Source organism: Anabrus simplex, chromosome 1 (assembly GCF_040414725.1).
Source record: "Anabrus simplex isolate iqAnaSimp1 chromosome 1, ASM4041472v1, whole genome shotgun sequence".
Taxonomy (NCBI): Eukaryota; Metazoa; Arthropoda; class Insecta; order Orthoptera; family Tettigoniidae; genus Anabrus; species Anabrus simplex.
Window position 1 is genome coordinate 34699064 of NC_090265.1, and position 15353 is coordinate 34714416.

The following is a 15353-nucleotide window of genomic DNA, read 5'->3' on the forward strand; positions in this document are numbered from 1 at the left end:
AAAATTATTGTAGAATCGTGCTGGTGCTGGAAACAGAAATGTCGTAGTTCTTCTTCCTGGCCTTCTCCCAATTTGTTGGGGTCGGCACTTGACGTAGATTTGCCCCAGTTCTACAGACAGGTGCACTTTCTGACACCTACCCTGCGCAGAGGAATATATTCACTATTGTGTGTTTCTGTGGTGGTTGGTTGGAGGATTAATAATGTTTGCAGAATCATGACTGATGTGTATTTTCGAAGTGTGTATCATGACAGAATGCCAAGTACAGTTCTATGGTGTGTTATTATTTCAATACTTTGTGTTAGTAGTGTCACGGTGTTAATTTTTAACTTTATTGCTATTGACTCTTCTATTTGCAATACAGTCCACAACAGAGCTCCTCCATCTCATTCTAGGCCGTCCCTTAGGCCTCTTTCCAGTCTCTCTATCCATGAATGTTCTGTTTGTATTCTCTCACCTGGCATTCTCATCATATGTCCAAACCATTTTAGCTTTGCTATATCTCTTCTTGAAGTTTACACACTCCCACGCTTCTCCTGATTTCCTCATTTCGTATTCTATCTTGTCTTGTCTTTCCCTGTATGTTCCTCAATAATCTCATTTCAGCTGCTTGTATCTTACTTTGGTTCCGCTTAGTCAAAGTCCAGGCTGCTGAAGCATAGGTCAGTATAGGTTTATAATAGGACGAGTATAAAATCCTTCTTGCACTTTATTGGCACAGCTTTGTTCCATACAATGTCTCTCACACAATGGCAGAAACTTGCAGACTGCTGTATTCTTAAATAGATTTCTCCATCCAAATTTCCATCTTGTGACATCACGCTGCCCAAATATAAAAAAAATTTCACCACTTCCAAAAGTTCATTTCCTATTTTTATCACTCCCCTGGATTTTCTGTTAGCTCTCGTCATGATCAAAGTCTTACTTTTTGCAGTACTAACCTTCATTCCAAAATTTCTTATCTCCTCATTCCATAAATCAACTTGTGTCAGTACTTCCTCTTAATTATCTCCCCAAACTACAATGTCATCAGCAAAGAGCATAGACTTTACTTGCTCGCCCATCATCTTTTTATGATCTGTTATTATTTGATCACTCAGTTATTGCAACTCAAGGAATCACTTTAAAAAGAGATCAGATCATTTTGAATTCGAGATCTGGATAAGTACAGTGTCATATTATGTAATTTGAATTCATGGTTAATTCATTTTTTTCTTTTCTTTTTTTTACCCCTGGAGCCTTCAAGCTTGAATTAACCAACTTTTACTGTATATGCAAACATCTAAATAACACCGAATTTACAGAGGGTAATGGACCGAGTGTATCTACCCTCTGGAATCTTTATTTCTTATCGTAGGCAAGCTACTGTCTCTGGAAACAAGATACACACTATCTTAATAAAAATGTACCATTCACTTACCCCTCTGAGCCAGCTACCTTGAGTACATAAACTTTCAACGAAGACAACACCAAACATCCTGGAAAAGGGGAAGCAGAAGGATACAGAACACTGGCCTGGAAAACAAAAGACAAGTCCCAATAACTCAAGGTTTCAAGATCACACAAGAGATAGAGATGTCAACAACATGCAAGTGAACACACTTTGAGCACACTTTGAGGCAGGATGAAAATTGTTCTCAAATTAGTTTTGGGAATTTCACATAATGCTTTTCACACTAATGTTCCTTATTGATGACCTACTAAGCAATATTATGTAATTATGGTTACGTTCACTGTGCTAAGACAACATTCTAGCCTGTATGTTTACTCTTCATCATTGAATCTACTACATTTTTAGAGAATGCCATCAAGAGTTAAGAGTTTTATTATCATTTTATATGCAAAAACAGCAAGATTTGAAAGTTTTAATGTGTCCATGTGTCAAATATTTATTTTAAATGTCTTTGTACGTATTTAATTTTAACTTGTATTCTTGAATATAATGTTAGCTGAAGATGATCCAAACAAGGATTGAAACATCTACAGAGGATTGTCCGTAATGATTACAGATTTCACCTCACGATTATGGTATGATGGTCAAAAGGGGGAAATTATTACGGAAAAGTGATGTTATCATGAAATAAAATTTATGTGAAAAAAAAAGGGAAAAGAAAAATGTTTAATCCTTTCAAGCATTACTCCTCAACTCTCCTCATTTTAATGCTTGTGAGCTGGCAACTATCCTTATTCCATAATCAATTCCTTTTATTACCATGAGTGTTGTGAAATTCATTGTGAATGAAGGAGTACTACTATGCTCATCTCCACTATAACACCTTGAGCCATGTTTGAATGGCAGTTTCATAAAAGTCACCTTTTCTATTATTGCTAAAGGCCTCTTGCGGCTTAACATTGATTGACCTATCTATTTCCAAGGTTGTACTAGAAAGGGCAGCACTCTCAGTTGTGAACACGGAGGATCATTCTTTCCGGCGAGACTGTAACTTTATCTCTTTGACTCAAATGTTTGTTGTGGTTGTGAGAGAGGAATATAAAATGGACTCCTCACCGATCGGAGTTGCTTTTCTGAGCTACAGATGGGTATTCATTAGATTTAAACTCTGCCATTACTGCCATCCTCCTTTTTATTTTGACGGCTAATATTGCAGGTATGTTAATCCTTGTTTTAATATATTTTTCTACGGTTCTGTAGTGATATTCTCCGCTTTCAATTACAGCTGATTGATATGCATTCTTTTTGCTTTGCGGCATAAATGGACCGCGTGTTTGTTGCTGTTATTCTGATTGTGTGACGTTGATAACTGGGTCTTTGACCAATTCTATTTATGTGCACTACATCTAAAGTATTTTGCCATCGAATGAATGTATGCCCTGCGTGTCGACGCGGAGATCCATTCATGTCGTACGGAGTGCGTAAGCTGATGGGTTTGTGCGTGACCACTGGGTCCCTATTATTCTACTGCTAATTGTCTGCGGCGTGCACACTATCTCTGACATATGTGAGACCTTCGTTTGTGACCATGAGAGTCACACAATATGAGTTTGTGTTCAACTGATTGACAGGAGCTACTGCTCGCATTGTTCGGCCGATACCAGCAATGTCTGACTGTTTGGAGTGTGTGTTGGTGAGTGAGGAGAGTGAAAAGATGGCGTATCGGTCAGTTTAATTTTCCCCTTTGATTTTGTGTCCGTACCTTGTGTTTGTTTTCGGTACGGTGTTTATTTTTTTGCCTTGGTCTCTGTCTTAGCCGTTAGCTTGCCCATGAGGCCGCCATGTTTACTTTCATATATTCAGGCTATGTGCATGCCTGTGATTCTCTTTGGGTTTGAATATTGTTCTTTGGTCCAGAGATGTTTTCTCTCTGTGCCATGCTGATACCTGCATTCCTTTATTATATCTGCTCTGAGTTTCTACTCCCGGATGCTTGGGGATCTTATCTTTCTATGGCTATTGTTGTTGAGAGGATGATGGAGTTTGAAGAACGTGCTGGTAAACAGTGTAATTATCTTGTGGAAAGAAAGACCAAACTAATCCATGTGGATTGTATTCAGATTAGCCAATTATGTAGTGAAATTACAATTGAGATGGTGAGCATGTCGTAAGTTTAACATTAAGGTTGGTGTGTTTTGAGAAATGCTGTGCTCACGCATTTACGTTACTACTTCAATTGAACCACATGAACACAAGTATGTATCCTTTTTATATTTTAAATTGCTGGCTTCATTTTCTTTGAATTTTATTTCATTAATAAACCCTCATTTAAATTTTATTTTATTTTTATTGCTAGTAGTATTAGTCTTATCCCTGTCATGCATTGTTGATTGGGGTCATTTCCAGTTCAGGGCTGTGCCTTTGGCCTTTCCTAGTCGCGGTCCACGCCTCGAGTCTCCCGATGTGCATATTATATTATGTCATGTATTATCGGCAAGGGAGGGGTGCGGCACAACCTTCATACAACGCTGTTAGTTGTGTGTATGTCGTGTGAATGGGTTTTCTTCATTTATTATTATTATTATTATTATTATTATTATTATTATTATTATTATTATTATTATTATTATTATTATTATTATTATTATTATTATTATTATTGTCACACTAATTGCTGTACTGATATGTAGGCCCAACTTAGAATTATCTGTCCATACTATTATTTCTTTTTAGAATTTCTATGTTCCACTTTTATATTTAATATTTACATTTTTAAATTTTATTGTTTATAGTGGTTGAGTGTAAGAGAGGGCCATGAGCCCTAATTTCGCCACAAATGTAAGTCAGGAATAAATTAAATAAATAAATAAATAAATAAGTACAGCTGAAAGTAACTTTCCCTCAAGAAGAGTTTTCAGTGGTGATAGGGAAAATCAAACAGACTTCAGGCCTATATTAAGCATATCTACAGTAGAGGGACGTATGTTGAACAAAATTTTCTTTGTAGAAATATTTTGGTCATAAATTGTGAGTCAATATAAAAAATGAAATTCATAACTACTGTAACAATCAAAAAAGTTTTTTTTAATTTGCTAGTGGCTTTACGTCGCACCAACACAGACAGGTCTCATGGCAACAATGGGATAGGAAAGGCCTAGGAGTTGGAAGGAAGTGGCCGTGGCCTTAGTTAACACATGGGTGATGGGCCCCGAGAAATCTCATAGTACGCTCACCAGCGGTAGGTGACGGGACCCGAGAAATCTCGGTTTTATTCACGACATTGTTTTCGGTCTTCCTGTGACATCTCTTGACCATATATTGAACTACTTCGAACTTGCACATTGAGTATAATAAATTGTAGATGTATATCTGCCACTTTTATTTTATTCACGGCCTCTTTTATTCTTTGATTTAGTTTCGAAACGTCGACTTTCTTTCTGCCGGTTCAGTCAATGACAAGATGGAGTGCCCGCGGAATGCGACGTTAGCTGAGGACGATAAGAATTATATGCCGATGATCGTTCAAATGGATATAGTGATAATGAATTAGTGGAAACTGAATGTGCGAGTGATAGTGGAAGTGATATTCAAGCCTCTACACGCCGTAATTTACCTAGTGTGCTTATTTATTCCAATGACTCTGACGACAACAAAGATGTAAACATTAATGATGTGTTGTTGAATTAACACGCATTTGCTTCCTTATCTTAGATATGTTGAAGTACTACTAGGGGCACTGATGAGTACTCATACCAACTTTAAAGATAAAATCTTGACTGGTTTAATATTTATCTACATTTTATAATCAAGTGCACCCTAGTATGCTTAGTAGAAAAATATCCGGTCCACAGGGTATGTGACAAGCTTAAGCATCCGGTCAGCAATGTGTTAAGGGAAACCACAGAAAACCATCTTCAGGGCTGCTGACAGTGAGATTCGAACCCACTATCTCTTGGATGCAAGCTCACAGCCAGGCGCCCCTAACCACAGAGCCAACTCGCCCGGTAATCAATTAAGTGGTAGTCATTGAAGTTAGACACTAGACACCTTATGTTGTATACAAAGCTATTCCTGAGATACCCAGGCTTGCCCAGATGTAGGGTTTCATCCTAGACTATAGGTTCCTGTTGTACTGTATTATTGGCTACTTCAACTACTGTGCAACTTTTTGAATCATCCTGTACAACTAATGTAAGTAATAGAAAGGAAAAAAAATACCCAAACCTCATGGTGCAACAGCCCTGAACGGTGACTGCTGGTCAGCCCGAAGGCCTGCAGATTATGAGGTGTCGTATGGTCAGCATGACAAATCAGTTATTCTTGGCTTTCTAGACCAGGGCCGCTATCTCATCGTTGAATAGCTCCTCAATTTTAATCACGTAGGCTGAGTGGACCTTGAACCAACACACAGATCCAGGTAAAAATCCCTGACCTGGCCGGAAATTGAACCTGGGGCCTCTGGGTAAGAGGCAAACATGCTACCCCTACACTAAGGGCCGGCAATAGAAAGGAAAAACAAGTGACAAATTAAATCGTATCCAAAAAGTCAGGAATACAGGGTGGCCCACTTAAACGTTTCACTGCAGATATGTCTGGAACAAGAGATATTGAAAAATGACTTCCACAGGCATGAAGGCAGGGATGGGGCTAATTAACGCAAATACTATGAGCCAGTCTAAAACGTAGGGAAATAGTATTTTCAACATCAACTTATGTTTTTTTTAAATGGACACCCTGTATTATTTCGTGCGCAATCGTTAACATGATAAATCACATAAGTAATGGTGTTTGTTTCATCGCAATAGGTCAATTACATCCCGAGATATTGCAACGTGAATTTGACACTTGAGATAAACGAAACACGAAGCAGCTGCACATCCCGAGAGTCAAGCGCGAACCTCACGGTCTTCTTACTCGCGACAGATTGCCGTACTACAATGCGACAGGCGCTATGCTTAATGCAATTTGCACTGCTATCAAGAGGGATCAAAATAAGAGAATTTTGTTACAGTAAATTTGCTGTACGAATTATGTACATTCTGAAGTAGTACAGTACAGAGTACTGCAATGTACTGTGTAGGTAAATAAAACGCGCAAGAGAGAAACCGTTTTGCTGTGGCAGGAAACCCTTCTCTTATTTTCATCCCTCTTGATAACAGTGCAAATAGCAATAAGTACAGTGCCTGTCGCATCATAGTACGGCAATCATTTCGTGAGTAAGAGGACCGTGAGGTTCGCGCTTGACTCTTGGAATGTGCAACTGCTGCGCGTTTCATTTATCTCAAGCGTCAACTTCACGTTGCAATATCTCGGGATGTAATTGACCTATTGCGATGAAACAAACGCCATTACTTATGTGATTTTTCGTGTTAACGATTGTGCACGAAATAATACAGGGTTTCCATTTAAAAAAACGTAAGTTGATGTTGAAAATACTATTTCCCTACGTTTTAGACTGGCTCTTGGTATTTACTTTAATTACCCCCTTCCCTCCCTCCATGCCTGTGAAAGTCATTTTACAATATATCTTTTTGTTCCAGATATATCTGCGGTGAAAGGTTTAAGTGGGCCACCCTGTATGTGATATGGTATGCAGCAGAACAAACACTGGAAGTATTGCTAATCTGCTATCCAGATTTCCCTATCAAAGAAGTAATTATACTATATATTGTACATAACAGTTTTGACATATTGTAAATTCAGTGTTGGGTTGATATTTGTGAGTGGAAACGTGACTCAACAATGTGAGAAATCAATCTGTAATCCGGTTCCAAACACTCAACACCGCCCCATAATGAGTCAACTTTGGGCAGCAGTTCGACTGGCAGCTATTCCATTCTGAAGGAGACATAACTTTTAGAAAGTAGACTGGATGAAGTTTGGCACAGCTCTTGATGCAATGGCATCTAACATCCAGTCAGTGCCGGAGAAATATGAGTTTGTCGATGCTGTGAAGGAAGGTTCCAGAGCACAAGGTTTAACATCAGAAAAAGCAGCACAGGCAACTATTTCTCATTATACCAAGAAAGTCCATTCAGTGAAGAAACTATTTCAGTATGAAGACAGCTCCTTGCTTCTTTTCAGAAGCCAAAGCAGATGTCTAGGTACGCTTTATGGAGGAATCAGACAAGAAAAGCCAAAAAGCTTGGAGAATGCTAAAACGACTCAACTAAAGGACCCGTCCAAGCTAATGTTTCGGTGAACCAAATTTTCTTTACGTTGCACTGACACAGATAGGCCTGGTGTGAAAATGGGAAACCGTGGAAAACCATCTTCAGGGCTGCCGACAGTGGGGATCGAACCCACTATCACCCGAATGCAAGCTGACAGCTATGTGACCTAAACCACACAAAACAAAACTGCAAAAGAACTGATCTCCAAGAGAAAGAAACACCAGTCACTCTATCAGGAAAATGGAACACAGTCCATCTGAATAAAGAAGTCAGAACTACTGACCTGTCTCAACCATTTAACCTGAGCGAGTTACAGAAAGCTAGCCAAAGCTGAAAGAATGGTAAAGCAACTAGGTTAGAGCAGATCAAACACTTTGGCTCAACTACGAATAAATGGCTTCTGAATCTAACAACTGTTCAACGTCCTTAAAGATTCCCAAAATATGGGGAAAATCACAGGTAATTGCTGTTTGCAAACCTGGCAAGGAACCTTCAGACTCGAAGAATTTCAGACCAATCTCCTTACTATGGTCACCTACAAAAAATAATGAAAAGAATGTTACTTAATCATTTAACAGGAGTTGTAGACAAACTGTTTATACCACAAGACACTGGATATAGGCCAGAAAAGAGCTGTACGGTACAGATCTTACATCTAGAACAGTACATTGAAGATGGATTCGAGATGAGAAAAATTACAGGAGTGGCATCTGTGGACCTTTCTACTGCTTATGATACCACAAATCACTGCACCCCAGTACAAGTACTACAAATTTTTACTGCTCAAATGGCGACATCAAGGTATTGAAAATGATAGCTACTCTTCTGGAAAATCATCACTTCTTTATTGAATTTCAAGGACAATGAAGTAGATGGAGGAACCAAAGGAATGACTTGCCCCAAGGCAGTGTGTTGGCTCCTATCCTTTTTAACATTTATACAAATGACCAACTAATACCAAAAGGCACAAAAAGCTCTATTTACACTGATGACCATGCACTTGCCAACCAATCTAACAGTTTTGAAGAAGTAGAAATTTCTCTGATGCATGCATTGGAAAAACTCTGGGCATATTATAACCAAACTCAGCTTAAAACCAATCCCGAAAAGACTCAAATCAGCGCATTTCACTTGTGACACACACAAGAAACCTGTAAACTTAAAGCATATTGGAAGGGAAAGGTTACTGAACCATTGCTTCACTCCCAGATATGTAGGATCTATTTCTGTAGAGAAAATCCACTGCTTAGCTGGTATTGCTCCTGGGGAGATATGCAGGATGATAGCAGCTAACAAAGAAAGAGTTAAGGTATCCTCATCACAAACACACCTACTGCCTGGATATCCCCCTCCAACCTCGCCTTAAATCTATGAAAAGCTTCCTTCGGACAACAGTCGGCCTCTAGATGAATGCTGATGCTGCTAGAACAAGAATGCGGAAGGAACTGGTCATCTCTCCAACTGGATAACCCCAAAAGAAAGCCTCTCTCCTGACCACAAGGAGAACTGGGCTATATGGAAGGCGCTCAACAGACTACGAACTGGAGTTTGCAGAACCAAACCAAACTGAACCTGCGGAAATGGGAGCGTTCAAGTGATTCTCCCCTCTGTGAATTGTGGTGAACTACAGACAGCTCAACATCTTTACCAGTGACCCTTGTGTCCAACAACATGCACAATGGAAGATTTAACACAGTATTTACAAGAAGAGTCCCCGCGTATTAAAAAAAAAAAAAAAAAAAAAAAAAAAAATTGAGGCACGAAATTGGAGTGCAGGTTTTATTTGCATCAAGGTTGGCAACACGCTCCTGCTCACCTAGTTTTCGATGTTGGGTGTACAGTTATGCTTTGTGTAACGATAGATGGAAGAAAACTGCCCCCCTCCGTTTGTTATATTTAGAAGGAAAACAACTCAGACTTTTAATTTAAAACTGTTTACATTTAAAAGAATACTATTTTACAGAATAATTTAAATTCAAAATTTCTCCATCTCATGATAGAATGCGTCTTCCGAAACGTGCAGGGGTAGCTTTCTGCACTTTCACTTCGGTGTGTTGACAGTGAGTTTCATAGTTGCTGGGTGCAAGTGAAATCTTAATTCTTTTGTATTCAGCATTTTAGGGAATGCCACAACATCACGTAACAGGCAGTGTGTGGAGAAGCAGAATCCGTGAACACTGGTGATGTCGACAGTTGGCGAAAAAGTGTGGCTCATAATTATAATCAATTCGTACGTACCGAACAATATTGTCAATGCCAATGAAACTGCATTGTTTTTTTTTTATGCCTAGGCCACATGGACTTTTCTTAAAGGAGATGGGGTCACTGTACTGTGTTGCAATGCAGACGGAAGTGAAAGACTTCCTTCCCGCGTCATAGGAAAGTTTGATATGCCACAAAGTTCTAAGGACGTCGGGTACTTTCAATGCAAGTACAAGGCATTTAAAAATGCAAATAGTACAGTAAACCAAAAAATAAGCACTTGCACAGGGGAGCCAGCATAATTTGTCATAGTCTTTGAATCGTGTTTTTTCTTCTTTCATCGTGTGAGGTTATGTTTGTCAGTGATTTATCCAAGAGCATTATTTGAATAATGTAGAAGCACCTTGTTGGTTACATTTTGGAAATAGCTCTTTTCCATGGCATTTGAAAGGTTTATTTATTTTATGGTTTTTTTTTTTTTTTTTTTTTTGCTAGGAGCTTTACGTCGCACCGACACAGATAGGTCTTATGGCGACTATGGTATAGGAAAGGCCTAAGAGTTGGAAGGAAGCGGCCGTGGCCTTAATTAAGGTACAGCCCCAGCATTTGCCTGGTGTGAAATTGAAAGGTTTAATCCGTGAATCAATGTTAACTGCATGCAGTAACACGTCTTAGAATATTTTGTGACGCGGCAAGGGTTGGCATTAGGGCCGATGACCTTCGATGTTAGGCCCCTTTAAACAACAAGCATCATCATCAGGGTTGGCATTTCCAAAGTACAAGTTGGAGATTAATTCGAAATCATGTAATTCGAAGTCCGATTTTTGCATTCCAATGACTTTGAATTAACAAGGTTTTACTGTGTCTCAAAACTAACATCTGAATTTGCAGGTGTGTCTGTTTCAAGTGTTTACATTGCACGAAAAGTATTATCCGCCATCGGTCGTGTTAATATCCGAGTAAAAAGAGACCACGTGTGAAAAGTGTTTTAGATGTGGAGTTTGACGAATTTGTAAGCAATTTAAGAGACGATTCTAGCGATGCAAGAGACAACGAATCTTCCGATCTACAGAGAATCGAGCCTATTGCAAGTTCAGATTAATGAAATACTTAGGCCTACTTGCTAATTTTCATGGCAAATATATTTTATAGCAGTGATAATGTATTTTTATCATCTCAAATATGTTCAAACAAAGCAGATATATCTGTAAACTTACACGTTCAGATTTGCGTAAAGCCATGTGTATTTCGCGGACTGATATGAAATGTTTGTTTTGCCTACTTTACTCTTTTGATGGAAGGTATTTTAGTTAATTTCATCTTTTTCAAAATGAACCTTCCTAAAATTAGGGTGTAGGGATTATTTGTGTAAATACGGTACCTGTCAACCCTAATGCTATTGATGTCACCCGCTATTGGGCACAGAACAGACAATCAGACGTTTTTTGAAAGATTCAACTGACTTGTGCGTCGGTGTCATTAATTTATAATGTTAGGTTTAGAATAGTTTGAATACTGCACTTTTATTAATAATTCACTGTACCTGATCTTAATTTATGTATTTTACTTCTTGTTGTATTTAACTGGTGCTTCCGATACAGGGAGAGAAAGAAAGTAGGGATGTAAAGGATGGGGCATATAAGTCCCTGATAAGACCACAACATTAGGGTACGGTTCCAGTGTATGGGACCCTCACCAGGATTACTTGATTCAAGAACTGGAAAAATCCAAAGAAGAGCAGCACAATTTGTTCCGGGTGATTTGCAATAAAAGAAAAAGACCTGCACATGGCGATCCAAACATGTTCTCAGACACTCCTGGCACTAAAAGCCATTCACCATTTCATTGCAACAAAAGAATTGAGTTACAAAAATGTTGAAAACTTTGATCTGGGAAGATTTGGGAGTAAGGAGACGAGCTGCTCAACTATGCAGCATGTTCCAAGCTGTCAGTGGACAGAATGCATGTTATAACGTTAGTAGACGAAAAAGGCTGAGAAGCATTTCTAGAAGTAGGAAAGGTCACAATAAGAAGAAAATTTGGAATTCAAGAGGAAAAACTTGGGCAAATATTAATTTATTGAAGAAGAATTAGGGATTGGAATAATTTACTAAGGGAGGTGTTCGATAATTTTCCAATTTCTTTGAAATTATTTAAGAAAAGACAAGTAACCAACTGATAGAGAATTTGCCACCTGGGTGACTACCCTAAATGCAAATCAGTGGTGATTGATCGTGAGTGATGCGTGGTACACTATTCTTTGCTACCTGTCTTTGATGAAGATTCCATCAGAATTAATTCGCTGTAAAGCAGTTTTGGATACTGAAGGAAACAAATTATGTCTACTATTACCACTCACCCTGAGAAGCAGCACAAGCTCTTCCCGCTCCCCAACCAGAACATGCTGGTGGAGGAACAGTTTGATACGGTGGTCCACACGAGAGAAATCAGTGTAGGAATATGTTACAGTAGTAGGCACTTCAGCAGTAGCATTGGCTGGGGCAGGGGCTGTAGCAGGACCCATGAGCTTGGAGCTCACACTCTGTAGTAAACCTAGGACAGTATACAAGCAACTCAATAAAGTTGTCCAAAAAAGGGCACACTTCTTAGATTAGCAACTTGAACAAACGAGTTTAACAAAACAATTGCACAGGTCATTTTCAATTTGCAACATCCTCTTATAACTACACCTTGGACTTTAGGCTAAATGCCTATTTTTTCTATTTGGTTGGATAGAGGAAGATCGAAATGCATTTTACCAGTATGGAGACCATGTTCTGGAAGGAGGAAGTATAAATAGGTGATGTACAACATGTGCATATGCAACAGAGCCTTGGATAGTGATAAAAACACAGGACAGTAAAATCCAGGCCAGTGTGATGAAATGTTTTAGTAGTATGGAAGTTCTTCAGATTAATAGTAGAAGTCCATTATAGCAAGAATTCATTACGGCGAAAAATTTACTCGCTATGGCGGATTGTCGTTATATCCGATTTTTGTAAAAGTTGGGATAAACCCCTGCAAAGATTAAAATCGGTATAAAACGGCAATCAGTTTGTTCAGTTTGCGTTTCTGTGGATGATATACACATTTCGGCTTACTCGTTTGCTATTTTTCAAAATCCGATATGTGAAAGTGTATGTTTAATTTCATCCTGAAAAATTACAGTATCACTCCAGAGGCCTCTGTGGCAAACGTTTCAGTTTTCTTCTTCAAACAGTGCCATCTAACCTAACTTTAACTGCGTATGTACCATGAAAACATATACCAAGCGCCAGTAGAAAATTGATAGACTTCTCACTATAAATTTACATGATAATAGCCTTTCTGAAATACAACCAGACACGATAAAATATAAACTAACTTCAAAAACCAATGATGCACTTTGCCATATCTTGAGTTGTATCCCACTTTTACTTACTTGCAGTATTTAGCATTAAAATTAAGCAATCGTTTACTTCGGCCTTTATTTTTAGCGCGTTAACAACTGCTATCGGACACATTATTTATGCATTTATTATGAGAATATGTTCTCTTTCATTTCCATTTTTCTTTATGGAACAGCAGTTGACGGGTATTACTAATCGACTCCAACATTGCCTTCGAATGTCAATGAGTGTGTTCTCTTGTAGACATAGTGAGGAAATGACACCAAAGATGATCAATCGCATGCAATATAATGGCTACGTGAAAAAAATTGCGCACTCTTAATCGCTCGTAATAACGGATACGTCAGTGATGTGGCTCTCGCTGTAACCGAAGGATATTACACAGTTTAATATAGGATTTTTTAAGGGATAGACAGAAACTGACGTTATAACGGGGTTCTCGTTATAGCAGACTTCTACAGTACTTTGGCTGTGTAATGCAATCTGATTCCTAGAAATAAACAATCATGCTTGGAATGATCAGCAGAACAAGGAGACATGGCCACCAGAGGACATGATGGATAGAGACAACCCTTACCCCGGGAGTAGCTGTGACCTATCTAAGAATTTGAAGGGTGAAGTGACTGGTATTCTCACTAATCCAATTTGTATGACATTTCCTGCACAGCTGGGGCTCGGGTGTACATCACGGTTGGCCTTGCAAGTAGTACAAGTGAGTAATGTTTTGATGCCATTCTGTGGATTTGAGAAACTTATTTATAGAGAATAGTCATTCTCTCTTCACTCTTTTCCAAGAGAGGCAGAGTTATAATGTGGTCACTGTACCCTCTTCTTGCCCGTCCGTCCGTCCATCCATCCGTCCATACATATCCCATATCATTCCATCTTAAGCGATGGGTCGGCGAACGAGGCTTCTCCACCAGTTTCGGTCCCTGAACTTCTCTCCTTCAATGCTTTCCAAACGTATGTCCTCGCTGTTCAATGTCAATCTTCACCATGTCCTTGTACCTGAGTCTTGGTCGCCCTCTTGGTCTTTCGTCTTCAAGTTTTAGATCATACATTTGTTTCGGTAATCTGTTATCTCCCATGCATCACATATGACAATGCCATCTCAGTCGCTGCGCTGTTTTTCTGTCCTGCAGTCTTACAACTCGAGCCTGCTTGCCGATTTCCTCATTACAGATTCTGTCCTTCTGTGTTTTACCGATCGTGCTACGGACAAATCTCATTTCTGCTGCCTGAATTCTACCAACATCTTTATTTCTCATAGTCCATGTTTTGCAACCATAGGTCAGGATTGGTACGTAATATGTTTCATATATGACTCTCTTACATTTTGTTGGTATTTTCTTGTTCCATATTATGTCTTAACTATTTTGTAGAAGTTGCTATCTGTTTGATTTCTGTGGGAAATTTCCTTGTCTATAGAACCAGTATCAGAGATAACACTTCCCAGATATTTGAATTGATGGTTCATCTGTAGCTGTTTCCCTTCCATTTCAATGTGTCCCACTGTTTGTCTGTATCTTTTCATGACCATAACCTCACTTTTCTCTTGGCTGAAGATGAGTCCATATTCTTTAGCAGCTACTGTCCAGGAGTTTATTTGATCTTGAAGGTCTTCTTATCATCAGCAAACAAGATAACTTTCATTTTCTTACCTCCAATGGTTTGGTGAACTTTTCTCAGAATCTCGTTCAGCACAGTGATGAAAAGTAGTGGAGACAAAATACCACCCTGTCTTAACCCAGATTTTATATAAAATGTTTTAGTCATTCCTAACAGGTGTTTTGACTTTACTGCAGGTATCTTCTGTTATACATACAAATTCTTGAGCCTGTGTATCATGTCATCCTGTATTCCAATTTTCTTCAGTGTTTCCCACACCTTCTCTCTGTTCACAGCATCAAATGCTTTCTTGATATCCAGAAAAGCTAACCACTAATCTCGGTTGTGTTCATAGTATTTTTCCATTAACTGACGGATGGTAAAGATTAAATTAATTGTTAATCTCCTCTTCCTGAATCCATACTGTTCTTCTAAGAGGTTCTCTTCAATAAGGGGTCTGATTTTACACTATAATTTTTTCATAAAGTTTATCAACTTGAGATGTTAAAGTGATGCCTCTGTGGTTGAAACATTTCTATCTCCTTTCCTGAAAATTAGAATTATGATGCCTGTTTTCCGATCAACTGG

At 38.7% G+C, this 15353-nt stretch overlaps 1 protein-coding gene across 2 annotated transcripts in view; it reads right to left on the reverse strand.

Annotated features, from left to right (window-relative positions):
• LOC136883729 (serine/threonine-protein kinase 11-interacting protein) overlaps nucleotides 1-15353 on the reverse strand; it is a 252167-nt gene that overhangs the window by 50811 nt on the left and 186003 nt on the right. For both annotated transcript variants that reach the window (XM_067155993.2, XM_067155992.2), the window contains 2 exons: nucleotides 12128-12321; nucleotides 1421-1515 (listed from right to left, as the gene is read on the reverse strand). In XM_067155993.2, coding sequence (XP_067012094.2) covers nucleotides 1421-1515; nucleotides 12128-12321 — 289 coding nt within the window. The remainder of the gene's footprint in view (nucleotides 1-1420; nucleotides 1516-12127; nucleotides 12322-15353) is intronic.